Below are 19320 nucleotides of genomic sequence, written 5' to 3'. Positions count from 1 at the left end.
GTCACTGCCAGGTGTATTTTGCATTAAGGTGAAAAAACACGAACCCCTACAACCCCTTTAAGTGGTTAAAACTACCTTTAAAATTATAGACTGATAATTTCTTTGTCAGTAGGCAAATGTACAAAATCGACAGGGGATCAAATACTTTTTCCCCTTACTGTAGCATATCTGCAGTCTCTGACCATCGTTTCCTCCACTATGTCTCAATATAAAGTGAGACTATACAGCAATAAGCAAGACTGCAGTTTCTAACCCTCCCTTCTAGCATTGCATGCACTGAACATTTGTGGCCTTTATGTGATGTCAGGGACCCCAGTTGAGGCCCACTATACCTTTTTTTAGTTGACAGTCGATGTTCTTGGTTTAGCCTGGCTCCTGGGGTTTATCCAAACATAAATGTGTCTGCACTCCCTACTATTCTCAGATGCAGAGGCCCATACAGCATGCAAGAGGTGTTTAGGTATGCATCCAGATCATTTTGGCGCTGCCTGCAGACAGCCTGTTGGTCAAAAGAGGTGCAGTGGCTGTAAGGACTCTCCTGCACATCTGAGTTGGACAGGTGCACGGCCATGAACTTAGACCACGTGCATTTGGGGCCACGCACCAGTCCCTGCACGCCTGTCAAACTGCGGGTGAAACTGTCCCCATTGATTAACAAATGCTGCCTGCACACAGCGTCACACTGTTCCAGATGCATAAATGGCTCATGCACTTTACAGGTCTTTGTGTGAATGATCCCTAATAAATTAAACGCTTTTGTATAAAGTCCTTTTTTTATATGTGTGCTTTACTACTTCTATTTATCCGAGTATTATGGACTTGCGGACCCCTGACATTGGCTTCAGAGAAAGATGAGCGTAGATAATTCTCTCCTATTGCATTACACGCTGCCTGCTTTCCCTGTCTAATCTGTCATTGCGAGTGGTGACTGCGTCCGGGCCATAGCTGGTTAATTGCTGTTTGATAGAAGTGGCGTAGCTGCGCATCATTAGGTGTCTCCTCTGTCCTGCATGGTGTGAGCTCAATGATCATCCCCCCCCCCGCAAACAGAACTTATTAGCGTATCAGCACAGTGATAACCCCCCATACATGCTATGTTTTCTGTCCGAGTCTTCCATCATCATGGCGTTTTAATTGTCCTTGTTGAATGGTAATTGCTCCAGGTAATTATCTGTTTCTTTGTGATTTCCAGGAATGTTTTTTCCATCACCTGATGTGTTCTAGAGCAGATACAAGGGTGTGTGGGCTTACCTGGTTTTCCTGGAGAAAATCTATCCAGGGGATCTGTGAAAATTAGCAGTCAGGTCCTTGCCTGGTGTAATTTACATTTCTCTAAGGGCTCATGCACACCGCAGCTCAAAGAAGCGGCTCCTACAGGCTTTTGAGTGCTTTTATTTTTTTTTCTGCCTTTAAACTCCCCTCCATGTACACTATGGCTTTTTCAGGCCTATGCTCTTACAGGCAGAAAAAATCCCCACCAAACTCATGTTTTTGAGAGGAGTTGGCGCCCAAAAAAGCTCAATAAAGCTTGGAAACATGCAAAACGTTCCATTTTTTTTGTTTTGTTTATACAGTGGTTGAGAAAATACTATCTAGGATTGTTTGTGGGGGAAAAAAAAAAGCTTATGCTCAAAAGAGCTTGAAGAAGCTCAATAAAAACATGCATATACGCGCAAAAAAGCACAAGCTTCGTCAAGCTGAAATACAGCTCAAATGCCTGTCTATTTTAGAGCTGCAGTGTGCATGAGCCCTTAGGCTGGCCATACATTATACAATTTTTTTTTTTTCCTTTTGAGCCGGCCATACATGGGTGAAATTATTCTCATTCAAATGTCGCACCATTAGTGGGCCGCAGCAACGGTCCATTTTCATGAATCGAATTTGAGTGATCGGATGTGTTGGTAATTTATTGAAAAACAAATGGTGGGAGAATCGTGTGAGAAAGAAATGCGCATTAGCACAAGGAAAGAAAATTCCCAGAAAGAAAAGATTCCCAGCCACAAAAATTTCTTTTCTGTAGCAACATGAGGTGAAATTGAAGGGTTGGTGGAATTTTTAAATCGATGGTGGCATCATTGGCTCACAAAAGACAGAAAATTTGCTCAGGAATTTGACCCATGTATGGGCTGGCATTAGATATAATGAAGCCATGTAATATGCGGTCAAACGCTTTCAATTTGTATCCTATTGGGCGGGCCCTTGCACTACATAGTTAAAGGTAATTCTAAAGCCTGGTACACACGGTAAGTGTTCTCCCCATTCAATGTTAGTACAGCAATCTCCCTGCTGTTCTATTGTGTTCTGACAGGGGGACTGCCCCACAAGAACACACCGGTCAGAGCTTACAGTCATTGGCTAAGCGCACTGATCAGCTGCTGGATTTTCATCATGCTTGTTTGACAGAAGTTGATTGTGAGATCGGCTTCTGTCCAACAAAGTTCTGTACACACGGGCCAAAAGTCAGCCTGTTTCTACTGTACTGGCTGATTTCAGCCAATATGAGTCTTAAAGGAATGCTGTGCTGAAGCTGGCCATACATAATACAATTTGCCTATTCAAATTTCTTTTAACACTGAACTCCAGGCAAGCAACTAATGACATAACATAGAAAATACATATACAGTGAGGGAAAGAAGTGTTTGATCCCCTGCTGATTTTGTATGTTTGCCCACTGACAAAGAAATGATCAGTCTATAATTTTAACGGTAGGTTTATTTTAACAGTGAGAGACAGAATAACAAAAATATCCAGAAAAATACATTTCAAAAAAGTTCTAAATTGATTTGCATTTTATTGAGTGAAATAAGTATTTGATCCCCCTATTTCTGGCTCCCAGGTGTCTTCTATATAGGTAACAAACTGAGATTAGGAGCACTCCCTTAAATTGAGTGCTCCTAATTTCAGCTTGTTACCTGTATAAAAGACACCTGTTCACAGAGGCAATCAGATTCCAATCTCTCCACCATGGCCAAGACCAAAGAGTCGTCCAAGGATGTTAGGGGCAAGATTGTAGACCTACACAAGGCTGGAATGGGCTACCATCGCCAAGCAGCTGGGTGAGAGGGTGACAACAGTTGTTGAGATTATTTGCAAATGGAAGAAACACTATATAACTGTCAAATCTCCCTTGGTCTGGGGCTCCATGCAAGATCTCACCTTGTGGCGTTTCAATAATCATGAGAACAGTGAGGAATCGGCCCAGAACTACACGGGAGAATCTGGTCAATGATCTCAAGGCATCTGGGACCATAGTCATCAAGAAAACAAGTGGTAACACACTACACCATGAAGGACTGAAATACTGCAGCGCCCACAAGGTCCCCCTGCTCAAGAAAGCACATGTACAGGCCCGTCAGAAGCTTTCTCATGAACATCTGATTCAGAGGAGAACTGGGTGAAATGTTGTCAGATGAAACTAAAATCAAGCTCTTTGGCCTCAACTCGTCGTGTTTGGAGGAGGAGGAATGCTGCCTATGACCCCAAGAATACATCCCCACCGTCAAACATGGAGGTGGAAACATTATGCTTTGGGGGTGTTTTTCTCCTAAGGCGACAGGACAACTTCACCACATCATTGAGACAATGGATGGGGCCATGTACCATCAAATCTCCTTCCCTCAGCCATTGCATTGAAAATGGGTTGTGGATGGGTATTCCAGCATGACAATGACCCAAAACACATGGCCAAGGCAACAAAGTGGCTCAAGAAGAAGCACATTATGGTCCTGGAGTGGCCTAACCAGCCTCCAGACCTTAATCCCATAGAAAATATGTGGAGGGAGCGGAAGGTTTGCGTTACCAAACATCAGCCTCAAAACCTCAATGAGAGAGATCTGCAAAGAGGAGTGGGACACAATCCCTCCTGAGATGTGTGCAAACCTGGTGGCCAACTACAAGAAACAGACTAAACCCCTGCTTTAAACACATACTGTTAAACAGGTTATTTGGTAGTCTGCAGGCTGGTGATAAGTTAAGCTTGGTTTTTCCCTTGGATTTATCCTTGGCCTTGTCCAACTAAAGGAAATGTCTGACCTCTGATTTGCCAATAAGGGTTTCTCCACCAAGTACTAAGGCTGGCCATACATGGTCAATTTTCAAAAGAATTCTCTTTTGAAAATCAGAAATTTTGTGTGCGTTTTGTGATCCGATGATGCCACCATTGATTTCGAAATTTGATCAACCGAGCCTTCGATTTCACCTCCTGTTGCTACAGAAAATAATTTTCGTGGCTGGGAATCTTCTTTTCTTTCCGGGAATGTTCTTTTCTTGCACATGCGTATTTATTTTTCAGTTACATTTCTCGCATGATTTTCCCATTGATTAGAAAATCGTTGGTTTTTTAAAAAAAAAAAAAATTCCAACATGCCCAATTTCTCAAATTTGATGGCCGCACGAAAATCAGATGTTGCTGCATCCCACCAATGTGGCAAAATTTGAATGAAAATTCTTGGATAAGGTTTTAGAAAGAAAATTCTTTCGAAATTTGACCCATGTATGGCCTGCTTTACGTAGAGGTCAATTACTTATTTCACTCATTAAAATGCAAATCCATTTATAACTTTTTTGAAATGTGTTTTTCTGGATTTTTTTTTTTTCTGTCTCTCACTGTTAAAGTAAACCGACCATTGAAATTATAGACTGATCATTTCTTTGTCGGTGGGCAAACGTACAAAATCAGCAGGGGATCAAATACTTTTTTCCCTCCCTGTATGAGAGCTTCCAGAGGATAATTTATTTCGATCCATCCAGTCCTGAGAGTTGCACAGCTCTGTCACATTTCTCATCCCTATCTGACGGGGCAGGAGGTCTTCTTTTTTTATTTATTTATTTATTTATTTTTTTTTACTACTGCAGTTAGTGAAATCTAGTCTTCAAATTGCTGGTTTATAGGTTTGTATTGCAGAAGAGACTATACGTGTCTACAATAAAAGCTGCTCTACTGACTGACATGTCTACTAAATGTACACCGAGCCGTACTTGCACAACACTGCAAATCTTCAGCATGACTTTGGTGTCAGGTTAATTAACTTTCATGTGTATGCAAGGGAGTTGCATCATCCCAGCCAATCAAGATGGCCTGAGAAGCTGAACGTGAAAAACAGGGAAAGAATGTCTGTTAAAGGGACAAGGAAGGTCACACCTGTCCATCCCATGTGGGGAGAGCTTTGACAAGCAAGTCTGCCATAATACAGGTATATATTAAATAGAATTTATTACAAAAAAATACAAGACAATTGCATTAAAATTGACTATTCAAAAAATTGCCTTTAAAGAGGGAGTCCACCTACAAATACTACAAATACTGCAGCTGCTGACTTTTAATAAATGGACACTTACCTGTCCTAGAGTCCAGCAATGTCGGCAGCCAAAGCTGATCAATCGCCCGGCTCTCGGCTGCCTCCATTCTCTGTGAGAGAATCAGGAAGTGAAGCGTTGCGGCTTCACTTCCCGGTTCCCTACTGCGCATGCGCGAGTCACACTGCGCGTCCTTAGTGGTCCCCACTATCTCCTGGGACCACTGGAGCGTGTGACTCCCGCGGGAGTCTATTCCAGGAAGTGGGTGCAAATGCCTGTAGCAGACAGGTATCTGCACCCCCCCTCCCCCCTGAAAGGTGCCAATTGTGGCACCAGAGGGGGGGAGGAATCAGATGAGCGGAAGTTCCACTTTTGGGTGGAACTCCGCTTTAAGCACGAACAGCACACCACCTATGTATATATACAATCATTTCGGAAAGATGGGGGACCTATCTGGTCACTCTCCGATACTTGATGAGGAAATGAGAAGGCGGCGTGTCATATTATAGCTCAGCTCTACAGAGCAATTTTAGTCGATCAATTTTAATGCAATTGTCTTGTGTGTTTTTGTAATAAATTCTATTTTTTAATACATACCTGTGTTATGCCTATAAAGTCCATCATCCACAAACCTATTTTTTAACAATTCAATTTATCGGGACGTGGCACTATATCCACAATATTCTGTATCCACAGTACCACTCTGTGGTGATACGATTGTCAATCAAGTCTGCCATAATGTCCAAATATGCTATAAATACTGGACAAAATTATGGAAAGAGACCTGCGCACTGGTCTAGTGGATCTTAAATTTAGATTTGGAGGTTTTGCTTTCTAGTCTGTGATTGGAGAGCGCAGGAAGACTGTTGAATTTATCTCTCTGTAACTGCTTTCTCCTCCTATCAGCATGCTCTGTTGGCACATGAGCAAAGCAACACTACTAGTTGACTCTTGCTACTTTCCTTCCCCTGGTCTAAGCTATGCTTTACAGGGACTGCAAGAGGCTGATGTAGTGTGACACTCAGGTACTTCTTGTATAAAAATACCTGCTCTGTATTACATGAGCTGAATTAATTTCTTTTACATCAGCTTGGAGTTCAGCTTTAAGAGCCAGGCCCTCTGTTTCCATTTCTTTCCTCCGGCTTCAGTTCTCTGCTCTGGTCTGTCCAGCTGTCTAGATTAGCCATTAAATATTACCAGGTACATTTAGTACTGTAATTACAGCCATAATTTAAAAGGCAGTGAGATATCCTGAAAGACTGGCGAGCCGCAAACCAGGTCCAGTCACTCCCCTGCACTATATAAGTAGGATCATCAATGTGTTGGGGGACGGCAGTCATTAAAATAAATCATAATTGGATTTTAAAGCCCAACTCCGGGCAAAATTCCTGCTCACTCATGATGGCGAATGTAATTTTATTTCTTTTATTTTTTTTTAAACAGCTGCTCTGGAACTTTAAACTAAACCTGACGAAGGACATAAAGTTTGAGTCTGTGGCGAAGGAGATCTGCAAGTCCACCTTGTCCGTGGTGAGTGTCCCTTTTAGAATGCCTTTCATGGGGTGTGAATGGTGTTCAAGGGGTTCCGAGGTCTGGAAGGGACAGATGGGTTACCACGCTTTTTGTCTTCACAGCTGAGAGAATGTGCAGAAGAGACACCTGGAAAGGGTTATGTAGTTTCCTGTCTGGTGGATCACCGTGCAAACATCACCGAGTATCAGTGCCATCAATATATTACCAAGATGACCGCCATTATCTATAGTGACTACCGGCTGATCTGCGGCTTCATGGAGGATTGCAAGGCCGAGATCAACAATCTGAAATGCGGCAGCATTCGCCCCGGAGAGAAGGTGAGAGCGGACACCATCACCGGCAGCCATGTTTATTAGGATCAATGTAACTTTTCTCATGTATGGTAGATGACCATGTAGCGGTTAACTTTTAGAATTCTTCCTAAAAAAGTTAACACTTCATGGTAAAAGCAGCGCAAATCCTACAGTTTTGCAACTTTGACATGTGTTAGTAAAACTGTACATATCATCGCAACCACTTTGTATATCTGGGTTAAGTATACCGCATCTTTTTCAGGACTTATTGGGCTTTTATTTGGTGGTAAATTCATAATGGATTTTTTTTAATCAAAGGAAAACTGGCACAAAATAGTAAAAATATAGATAGATATTCGCACACTATCACTATCTCACAAAAGTGAGTACACCCTCACATTTTTGTAAATATTTTATTCTATCTTTTCATTTGACAACACTGAAGAAATGACACTTTGCTACAATGTAAAGTAGTGAGTGTACAGCTTGTATAACAGTGTAAATTTGCTGCCCCCTCAAAATAACTCAACACACAGCCATTAATGTCTAAACCGCTGGCAACAAAAGTGAGTACACCCCTAAGTGAAAATGTCATGTGACTCATTAGTGTTACAAGGTCCCGGTGTGAATGGGGAGCAGGTGTGTTTAATTTTTTATGTAGAGCAACAATTCTCTGAGGATCTAAAAAAAAAAAAAAAAGAGAATTGTTGCTCTACATAAAAATTTAAACACACCTGCTCCCCATTCACACCTGCGACCTTGTAACACTAACGAGTCACATGACATTTTCACTTAGGGGTGTACTCACTTTTGTTGCCAGCGGTTTAGACATTAATGGCTGTGTGTTGTTATTTTGAGGGGGCAGCAAATTTACATTGTTATACAAGCTGTACACTCACTACTTTGCATTGTAGCAAAGTGTCATTTCTCCAGTGTTGTCACATGAAAAGATAGAATAACATATTTACAAAATTGTGAGGGGTGTACTCTTGTGATTATACTGTGTGTGTGTGTATATACTTTTTTTTTTTAGTTACCATTTAGTTGTGTATTTCTTGCTATTACCATGGCATACCACCAAAGAACAACCCAAAACAAATTCTCCTACACCCAACAATGGCAGCGATACCACCTATATGTATGTATGTACCCGTAGTACGGCCCAGAAACAATACTACACATTTTGCTCATTTTGATCCTGCCTAAAACACACGGACACTTAATAAAAAACAACCTTTTTTAAATTTAAATTCCTAAAATACACTGACCTTGACATTTAAACCCTAACCTTAACGATGACTTGGGTCAAATCCAAATCGCACTATTTTAAATTTTCTCTTCCAGCAAGTAGAAAAGGGTACAATGCACTATGTTTTGAAAATGAGCTGCAGTTTTTCTGGCAGAAAAAATGCCTCTAATATTACAATATATATGTGCACATGGCGTTGAGCGTAAAGGCATTCTACTGGCCAGAATATTTAAGGTGGCCATTAAAATAAATTTGCATGCATTTTTTTTTTTTGGCCTGTTAATGTTCCTTCTCAAATACTCCTGTAAATGCCCTTGTGCATGGGTCACACAGGCTAACAGAGGTGCTTTTACAGGCTGTATGAGCGGATTTTCTAAGCCCCATATTCATGAGGCTGTAATGTAACTTTGTATATGATGTAGTCTATAATGTATTCTGCGTGTATAAATTTTGTAAATTTTTCTCCACCCTGGAAGAGAAAAAACACACGGGGTGGGGCTGTACAGTGACTGATCACTGTGATAGCCAATCACAGCAATCAGGTGATCGGGACCCAGTTCCCAGTTGCTAGTATGAGACCCCGAACTGTCTGTGACATCTCAATCTCTGTGCTGGGTGTACACACTCAGCACACAGTAGTGCATATATGTGACCCCATGGATAAAGACCTGCTTCGGTGAGGCAGCATATATGTGTACGCTCATTGGAAAGGGGTTACTAAATTCCTGAGATAAAGGTGTGAAATCCAACAAGCATCATTGGTTATAAGACTCTCAGGTACTCTCATAGGAGTGATAGGTCACTGGTAGCCAAAGATCATTCTCCCCAAATGCAATTTTCTTATTTATCTCAGTTTAGTAAGAAGTTCATGAACACAGAGGAAAAAAACTTACACAGTGCAGAAAATGCCCAGTTTTCAGCCTAGGAGGTTTTATGACCCCCCCTGATATTTCTAGCTACTGTGAGGGACACATCTTTTCTTGGAAGTTTGCAGTCTCTTGAGCCTGACCATGGGGAATTATGGGTCACCAATGTCTCAGTATAGCACCAAGTCCATTGTTTTGTGGTGCTTTCCCACCCGTTGTGTCCTTCTACTAATACGTTATCTGTCTTTGCTCAGGACCCTCATTCTCAGGGTGAAGTGGTGGCTTGCCTGGAGAAGGCCATGGTAAAGGAGGCGGAGGAGACCGATGCTCAGTCACCAGCTTCTGATAAGTGCAAACAGGCAATCTTGCGTGTGGCCGAGCTGTCATCCGATGACTTCCACCTAGACCGCCACCTCTACTTCGCCTGCCGTGATGACCGCGAGCGATTTTGTGATACAGTAAGTGATGTTGCCTTGTGTACCTTGTTTAGTTTGATATACCCATCATCTGTAGATAACATGAGGTTTCTTACAGCACCTCTTCCCCCATGCCTCTGTTATGTCCTCACTGCTTTTCATTCTGTGTGCAGGTCCAGGCAGGAGAAGGCAGAGTCTACAAGTGTCTCTTCAACCATAAGTTTGAGGAATCCATGAGCGAGCGTGTAAGTCCAGCAGGCAATAAGCTCTTACATACTGCATGTGTGTGTATATGTATATGGTATATTTTTAAAAGGCAGGCGGTCCGCTTTAACATAAAAGTGCTCCCATCGGTGGATTCTCCATGTGATCACTTTTATGTGCGGCGGTCCTTCCACTGCTTATCAAAGCCAACAGTAGCGGCTGACCCGATCCGATTGCCTGATGGAAGGAAGTCGAGTGAGGGCAAGATAGCCTCCCACTTAACTCTATGCCCTTGGAGGACCAGAGCGACTTAAAACGTCACTTCCGCCCTCCATTCTTAAAGGGCCACTTTTTTTTTTATTATTATTTTTACGTGTAAATGTGAAATCTAAGGTCTTTTTGACCCCAGATCTTGCATTAAAGAGGCCCTATCCCGCTTATTTCTGTTACAAGGGATGTTTACATTCCTTGTAATAGGAATAAAGGTGATTGATAATTTTTTTTTTTTTTTTTTTAAAGGGACAGTGAAAAATAATATATTTAAAGCACCCCGTCCCTCTGAATGCAAACACAAGTCGTGCCCACATATGTAAACAGTGTTCAAACCACACATGTGAGGTATCGCCACAATCATTACAACGAGAGCAATAGTTCTAGCATTAGACCTCCTCTGTAACTCTAAACAGGTAACCTGTAAACATTTTTCCCCCAAAAAATTGCGTTTTGTAGGACCGCTGCGCAAATACGGTGTGACAAAGTATTTATTCTCTAGGGTCTCTGCTAAGAAAAAAAAATTTTCATGTTTGGGGGTGTGAAGTAATTTTCTAGCAAAAAATAGATTTTAACACAACAAGTGTCAGAAATAGGCTTGGTCCTTAACCTCCCTGGCAGTTTTCCCGAGTGTGGCTCAGGGTTAAATTTCAGTACCATTAGCGGTAACCCCCGAGCCACACTCGGGATTGCATTGCAGGATCCTGGTGAAGGTTACTTACCATGTCCCCCCGCTGTGTCTGCGGGCCCTGTCCTCCGCCCCAATGTCCTGTGTGCCGGGCTCCGTTCCCTGCGAGCGTCACGACGCACGGGGGCGGAGCCTGGCGGCAAATTCAAAAAATTGAAAATTCATAACCCATACAGTACACCAATCTTACAGATTACATTACTGTATGAAATCATTTCACATCCCTTTTGTCCCCAGTGCTTTGTCCAATGCCCTGTATGCAGTATTATGTTATATATACTTTTCTTTCTGCCTGGAAACTTGAGATTGCCCATAGCAACTAAAGTGTTTCCATTTTACGTCAAAAGTGGTTTTAGACCAGCTAGAAGACAGCGATAATAAATTAGAACACTTGCAGAATTGAGCGATAGTGAATCGTGGGGAAATTCATTTTATTATTATTATTATTATTTTAAAAATTTTATAGTTATTTATTATAATTTGTTTTTTTGTGTTTCAAACCTTATCATACCCGGGTTATCTACTAGACTCTTGGACAGATTTAAGTGTGTTATTGCTAAGAATTACAGGCCTACAATATAAAACGCTAAATTTCTATGCAAAACAATTGTATCACTTTGAGACGCAAAACTCTGTCATAATCCTACCGCCAGGGAGGTTAAGTGGTTAAACATGGACTTGAAACTAAAGCAGGGAACACGCCTGCTTTGTTCCTATTATATAATCCTTCTCCTTTCATTTCCGAACTACTTTGCTGTACAATTTTAACCATTTAAAAAAAAAATCCCCTTCCTCTTTTGTGCATCAGAACTCTATTCTTGTTGAAAATACATTGTACTAGAGAAGGAAGAAGTGGAGGAGCCATGTGGTTACGTGGTCTAAATTGCACAGAAAATACTGGTGGAAATCCAAAACAGCAAAAACTTGTATTTGACATTGATTATTTTCTGAGAGCTTCCGTTGTTGGACGTAGCAGATCTCTGGGGTGTTGTTCCTGCCCTTCGAAGGATAGACTCTTCTCATCTCATCTCATCTCCTCTGTACCTTTTTAATTAGATGTGTGCCTGTGTTCTGTAAAAAAAAATCTGTCGATCTGTACTGATATAAGCTCTGCTCCGGGCGCACAGCTGATTCCTTTCCTCCTCCTCTCTCCGGCTCACAGCTGCAGTGGGCGGGGAGGAGGGAAGAGACAGAGAGCTGATAATCAGTTGGGAGGAGAGCCGTGCTCATACAAGGTACAGATCGGCGGATTTTTTACGTTAAACAGGGACACATGTTAGTAAGGTACAGAGGAGATGAGAAGATTTTTTAGCAGATACAGAGCTGGGGGGGGGGGCGAGTGCTGGTACAAGCAGGGAGGGGACAACAGAGGACAGGGTGAGCTGCAGAAAGGAAAGCTGCGGCTGACAGAATCACGCAAACAGACCACGGTATCGGGCTCAGCAGCCATGATTATTGTGGTCTGTATGCAGAGGGGAAGGTGTAGTCAGGCAGGATCAGCCAGGGTTTTTAGGGTATACAGGGGGTTAACCTCCCTGACGGTATTCCCGAGTGTGGCTCGGGGTTAAATTTCAGCACCATTAGCAGTAACCCCGAGCCACACTCGGGATTACATCTCAGGATCCTGGTGTGGTATACTTACCTTTTCCCCAGGATCCTGCGATGTGCCCCCGCGCTGTCTGCGGGCTCCGTCCTCTGCCCAAAGCCTCTCTGTGCCAGGCTCCGTTCCCTGCGAGCGTCGCGACGCACAGGGGCGGAGCCTGGCGGCAAATTCAAAAAAATGTCAATCATAACACGTACTGTAATCTTACAGATTATAGTACTGTATGAAATTATTTCACCTCCCTTTTGCCCCCAGTGCTTTGGCTCATGCCCTGCATGCAGTTTTATATTATATATACTGTTCTTTCTGCCTGGAAACTTGAGATTGTGCATAGCAACCAAAAAGTGCAAAATAATTGTACCGCTTTGAGACGCAAAAATCTGAAATAGTCATACCGCCAGGGAGGTTAACAAATGCTGGAAAGTGTTTATAATCCCTCGTTTAAAAAAAAAAAAAAAAAAATAACAAACATGTCATACTTGCCTCCACTGTGCAGTTCATTTTGCACAGTGTGGCCCCCAATCACCATCTTCTGGGGTCCCCCGGCGGTTCTCACGGTCCCCCCCCCACCCCCCCCCCCCCCGGTCATTTATTTGATTGACAGCAGCGGGAGCCAATGGCTGCACTGCTATCAATCTATCCAATAAAGAGCTGAGAACACCGGGCAGAGAGGTACAGCCCGTCTCTGCCGAGGGATCGAAGGGCTCAGGTGAGTAAAACGGGGGCTGGGGGGGGCGGTCACTGTCAGAAGTTTTTTCACCTTAATGCATAGGATGCATTAAGGTGAAAAAACACGAGGGTTTAAACCCCTTTTAATCGTTAAATAAATCAATCATGATCAAAATTTCAAAATTCAACCCCCCCCCCCACGCTCTTAGTCCAGCATTTCCCAGATTCATGTTAAACGAGTGCAGAACCATTCTCTGCTCAAAGCTGTCAAAAGGGAAAAAAACTCAGCCAGGATAATATATTTATTTAGCAGAGGCCCTAAAGAATAAAATGGAGATTGTTAAATTATTTTGTCACACTGTATTTGCGCAGCAGTCTTTCAAAAGCAATTTTTTAGGAAAAAATACACTTCAATGAATTAAAAAAAATAAACCGTAAAGTTAGCCCATTTTTTTTGTATAATGTGAAAGATGTTACGCTGCGAGAATCGTGCTCTTTATTCTAAGCAAAAAAAAAAAAAACTTGTTTTCTCATTTTATCCAGAATCGTGCAGCTGTAATAGACACTAAACACAAAAAAGGCATTGCTCCCCTCCTGTTGGCAAGTTGGCCATGTTACCATTGGTGTTATGCAGGAAGACATTTTACAAGCAGGAAAGTAAAGTGAGGGACAACTGAGATAAAGCCAAAATTATGGTGATAAAAACGTTTTTTAAATAGACCCAGTCGCTGCTCATAGAGCAGAGATCATGTTATTGTAAAGGCTATTGTCCTCAAAAGATGTAAAAATCCATGAGATGACTGAGCTCACCAGATGTCACAGAAAAGCAATAGAAGACCTTTTGAAAGCTCTTTAATCTGTATGTGCCTGTCTACCTTGGTTTGCTGCAGTACTTTATTTGCAAAAAAGTGTGAATTTTCCCTCCCCCTTCAGTGCCGAGATGCTCTCACCACACGTCAAAAGTTGATTGCTCAGGACTACAAGGTGAGTTATTCGCTGGCAAAGTCCTGCAAGGCCGACCTGAAGAAATATCGCTGCAATGTGGAGAATCACCCTCGCTCCAGGGAAGCACGTCTTTCATACCTACTCCTGTGTCTGGAATCTGCGGTGCACAGAGGTGAGTGGTAGAGAGGGTGGCCGGGGGGGGGGGATTGACACATTAGGCACTTTTACATGTATGCTCAATTTCTTGGGTTTGCACGCATGCTGCTTTAACTGCCACTAAATTTGGTGACCAACATAAGCTATGGCAGCTGCAGACAGACCATTGCACACTGGTGTGTAATAGAGAGGGGCTCTGAGGGGGCTGACACATTAAACTTTCAGATTTATGTAACAATGAAGTAAGCAGTTTTGCACGCACGCCCCTCTTGGGTTTGCATCTTGGATTCGCACGCACATTTAACTGCAGCTAAACTTGATAAACCAACATAGACTATGGCAGCTGCCCACAGTAGATAATTACCACATTATTATGTTTATGATTACATTTGTGTGGTAATATTTTCAGCAACTGATTCTCATATTTTGTGGAGGTCTCTGGCCAACATTCCTAGAACTCAGTATGTCTGCTTTGTCTTCATAGGCCGCCAGGTGAGCAGCGAGTGTCAGGGAGAGATGCTGGACTACAGGCGCATGCTGATGGAAGACTTCTCTCTGAGCCCAGAGATTATCCTCAGTTGCAGAGGTGAAATTGAACACCATTGCTCAGGGCTGCACCGGAAAGGGCGCACACTGCACTGTCTGATGAAGGTGGTACGCGGAGAGAAAGGAAACGTAGCGGAAAAGTGCCAGCAGGCGGTGAGTTCTTGCTATTTTTACTGCTGTTCCAGTTTCCAGAATTTACCCCACATGTCTGTCAGCTGGGCCGCTTAGTGTCAATCATCTTATTTTATATTACAGCTTCAAACACTAGTACAGGAGACGGACCCTGCCGCAGATTACCGTATAGACCGTGCCCTTAATGAAGCCTGTGAGTCCGTCATCCAAACCGCCTGCAAACACATCCGCTCAGGAGATCCTATGTGAGTGTCCACACAGCTGCACAGCCTATTAAAATCTCAACTCCAGCTACCAAAAAAAACAAAGGTTTTCCTACAAGCAGTGTGGGAGCCTTTTGAGAGAATCAAAGGTATTGAAATGCATGTTGTGCCCTCTTGTAGGATACTTTCATGTCTCATGGAACACCTGTACACAGAGAAGATGGTGGAGGACTGTGAGCACCGGCTGCTGGAGCTGCAGTATTTCATTTCCCGGGACTGGAAGTAAGAACATACCTTCTATCAAATGTATTTTTATTTGTAGTCTGGAAGTCTGGAAGTTGGTTACAACACTGACTTTTAACCTCTCCCTCAGACTGGATCCCATCTTGTTCCGGAAATGCCAGGGTGATGCCTCGCGCCTCTGCTATGCACATGGATGGAATGAAACTAGTGAGAACATGCCGGCAGGTGCCATCTTTTCCTGTCTCTACCGCCATGCTTACCGCACAGAGGAGCAAGGCAGGAGGGTGAGTGCTGCGCAAAAAGGCATACATTCATACAGGCAGATATTCTATAGATTCTTTGTGGATAAATGGAACTTTTAGTCCTGATAAATGTTCTGGTTACAGGAGAAAGTATTCCTCTAGAATTATAATCAGCTTTCATTGATTTGGGACTCCCGAGTATCTGCCATTCTGCTTCTACAGTACTGAACCTGCAAACCCTTTACGAAAGCTGACAGCAGAAATATATTAGACTATAACTTCCTCAAAAAAATAATTCTTCTGTTTTTACTTGTAGTTATCTCGTGAGTGCCGAGCTGAAGTTCTGCGAATACTTCATCAGAGGGCGCTGGACGTGAAGCTGGATCCTGCCTTGCAGGCCAAATGTATGACAGAGCTGGGGAAATGGTGCAATGAGAAAACTGAGACTGGACAGGTAATGTCATCCTGTTTTCCCTAATTTTTAGCTTATTATATTATTATTTTTATTTTTTTTATATATATATATACACACACACACACAGTGACCTAGCTGGAACTGGTGATATGGTACGGGTAACAGATGTCTCCTGTGTAGAGTTGAGCCACAGGTGTTTGACCAATAAAAAAGAAGCTGTTCTTCTTTCAATGCTAAAATGCAACAAATCCCGTGTCATAAATATCTACTGTCTAAATAAACCAAAATGTGTAAAATTGTTTAAGTGAAGAAGGAAAAAATAAATAAAAGGTGCCCTATTGTACATTCCTGCTGGTTTGTAATCCACTGTGCGCGTATATGGTGATACCTGTTCATATATCTATTATAAGTCCATATAATATCCACAGCTTATGGACTTATATATATTAATACCAGTTGATATATTTATTATATGTGCACAACAGTGGATTACCAACCAGCAGAAAGCACCTTTTTTATTTTTTTTTTTTTCCTTCACTTATAAATAAATCAAAATTAGTAAAATTGTATGACACAGGATTTGTTGCATTTTAGCATTGAAAGACACGCACCACACTATATGATTATATCACTTCTTTATTTGTAGGAACACAAATTGGTGTTTGCAGCAGCTTTTTTAGTTCACGTTATGGATATATGTTCTGTCGGAAACTGGCACGGATTAGTCACATAGTACACATAAGAGATATGGTAGCGCAGGAGTACTCACACTAGTATAAATATAGATAAAGGGCTTCAACTATTCTGCTTAAGGCTGGCTTCACATAAATGCGGAGCCTGTTTCTGTGCAGAGTCCGGTGCGGTTTCCATTCGGTGGTTCAGTTGCAAATTTGACACTTAAATCGCACCTGAACCTGACTGAAAAACGCACAGGACCCTTTTTTTAATTCGCACCACAACAGACCTGCATATATGTGAACCGCATCATTGAAAGCCAGTCTGGTTCGCATAACATGTGAACCAGACTTGCTTTCAATGGAGCCGGTTCACATCTATGCGTGTCTATTGTGGTGCGAATATAGATAACCGACTCCTCCCATGCTAAGCAAGGCCCCCTGTGTTCAGTGGAGAACAATGACCTGTAGATAGTATAAATAACAAGCTTCTCCTATGCTGAGCAGGGTCCCCCTGTGTTCTGTGGACTATAATCTATAGAAGTATGGATAACTGGTTTCTGCTATGCTGAGCAAGGCACAGTGCAATAAAATGACCTATAGATATAGCCCATAGCAACCCCTGTGTTCATCGGTGACAGTGTATGTTCTCTCACGTAGGAGTTGGAGTGTTTGCAGGATCACATGGAAGAGCTGATCCCAGACTGCCGGGAGATTGTGGGAAATCTGACAGAGCTGGAGTCTGAGGTTGGTGTCTTATACAGATTAACGTTCATACAAAGGTAGTGTTTCCCAAGGTAATCTTTCCTATCCATGAAACTGCCATAAAAATAGTGTTATTTCTCCCTTATTGCATAAAATGTTATCAGAAACTAAGGTTTAAAGTGCCCCTGCAGGGTTATCCTGGCTGTGAGTAGGACAAAATTCTTTATGGTCAATGTTTGTGTCTTGCAGGACATTCAGATAGAAGCTCTTCTCATGAGAGCGTGTGAGCCCATCATCCAGGGATACTGCCATGTACGTACTTTGTATTATCCATCTCCATCAGTATAGTTTTCATGGTCTAAGGATATCTAATGGAGTATTTCCTGTATTTTTCTGCAGGAGGTGGCCGACAATCAGATAGATTCCGGCGACCTGATGGAATGCTTAATCCAGAACAAACACCAGAAGGAGATGAATGAGAAGTGCATGGTGGGGGTCACCCACTTCCAGCTGGTAATAATGCGGTCTGATGGGACAGGCAGGGGAGAGGACCATGTGTCACTTGGGTGTACAGAGTTCATTCCCAGGATTTCTGTAATATCTTTGTGTCTTTTGTGTTTATAATTCAGATCCAGATGAAAGACTTTCGCTTCTCTTACAAGTTTAAGATGGCCTGTAAGGAGGACGTGCTGAAGCTGTGCCCCAACATCAAACAGAAGTGAGTATACGTATAATATCCCCCTTCAGCTTACACCCCTACAGGTGTATAATCAGTTCAGCCAATTATGACTTTGTAGCAAGGCCCTCATAGTTTTCCAACATTGTGTCTGGGATACCATCAGCAAATTCTATTGCGGTTGTTGGGTTTTGTATTTACACATTAAATACTAAAAAGTTGCATTGTGGTGTGAAAATCTTTTTGTATCTCCTTAGTTTACACAGCAGGTTTCACGCTTTGAGAATCGTGTTTTAGTCTTTACTTTCCCTTCTGTTCTAGTCAAGCGAAGCAATGCCGAGACTGATAAAACCAGAAGGTCTACATGTGTCATCACTTCTATTTGGATTTGTGATTGAAGTGATGACATGCAAATACATTCTGGTTTAGGAAGGCTTTGCAGTGCTATCAAACAATACATCCTCATTCTGCTCAGGAAGTGATCTTTCTCTGATTTTTTTTTTCTGATCTTTTGGATTCTTTTACTTTCAGGGTGGATGTTGTCATCTGCCTCAGCACCACAGTCCGAAATGATACTCTGCAGGACCTGAAGGAGCAGAGAGTATCCCTGAAGTGCCGAAAGCAGCTGAGGGTGGAGGAGCTGGAAATGGTAAAATCCTTGCGTGTTCCCTATATATACACAAGATAATTTCTTCATTGGGGTCTGTATATATGCTACAGAGACTTAGATATTTACATAATGAGGACATGGCCTTGCTGTTCAGGTCCAATATTGCAAGAACACAGCATAAGGGGATTGTTTAAAAAAAAAAAAAATGCTTATACTGCTGCTCAGACCTTCCCCAATATATACACACCCTGTACACCTCTATTGCCTGAACCTGAAACACCTCAGCATCTGGTATTCATCAGTTTTGTAGGTACCCATTCAGTTGTCTTAAGGGGAAACTTTAGTATGTTTTCAGAGACTTGCCTACTTTTATGTTTTTCCATATTTTTATACAGTAGTGTTTCAGTTACAGATTCCCTCTAGTGTATTTGTCCAGCCATACTTCATGATGGATGGGTTTGTTGTCGCCACCTACGTGAGCAGGATGCTAGATGTGACCAAACTAAAAGTGGGGTGGACCTCCTGGAGGTGGTCAAACCCCCCAAACTGCAGTAAGGAGTTCTGTTTTACGCTCCCAACAAAGTAGATTATTCTTCTGCTTCTGGACCTGCAAACACTTCACAAACGCATGTTTCGTATGGAGATGGATAGCCTCCTTGCATCAAGGGGATTTTCTTGCCTCATTCA

General features: G+C 42.3%; 1 protein-coding gene across 1 annotated transcript in view; it reads left to right on the top strand.

Moving 5' to 3' along the window:
• Positions 1-19320, top strand: part of LOC141112671 (Golgi apparatus protein 1-like) — a gene marked incomplete in the record, with an annotated part of 122289 nt that overhangs the window by 89441 nt on the left and 13528 nt on the right. Inside the window, 15 exon segments of the mRNA XM_073605665.1 lie at positions 6739-6825; positions 6930-7145; positions 9491-9694; positions 9826-9897; positions 14020-14203; positions 14672-14886; positions 14989-15110; positions 15249-15350; positions 15442-15595; positions 15870-16007; positions 17303-17389; positions 17597-17659; positions 17747-17860; positions 17977-18065; positions 18555-18672. Of these exon segments, the coding sequence (XP_073461766.1) occupies positions 6739-6825; positions 6930-7145; positions 9491-9694; positions 9826-9897; positions 14020-14203; positions 14672-14886; positions 14989-15110; positions 15249-15350; positions 15442-15595; positions 15870-16007; positions 17303-17389; positions 17597-17659; positions 17747-17860; positions 17977-18065; positions 18555-18672 (1965 nt within the window).

Source organism: Aquarana catesbeiana, linkage group LG11 (genome assembly GCF_042186555.1).
Source record: "Aquarana catesbeiana isolate 2022-GZ linkage group LG11, ASM4218655v1, whole genome shotgun sequence".
NCBI lineage: Eukaryota > Metazoa > Chordata > Amphibia > Anura > Ranidae > Aquarana > Aquarana catesbeiana.
The sequence above is the reverse complement of the archived record's forward strand: the minus strand, read 5'-3'. Positions and strand labels throughout refer to the sequence as shown.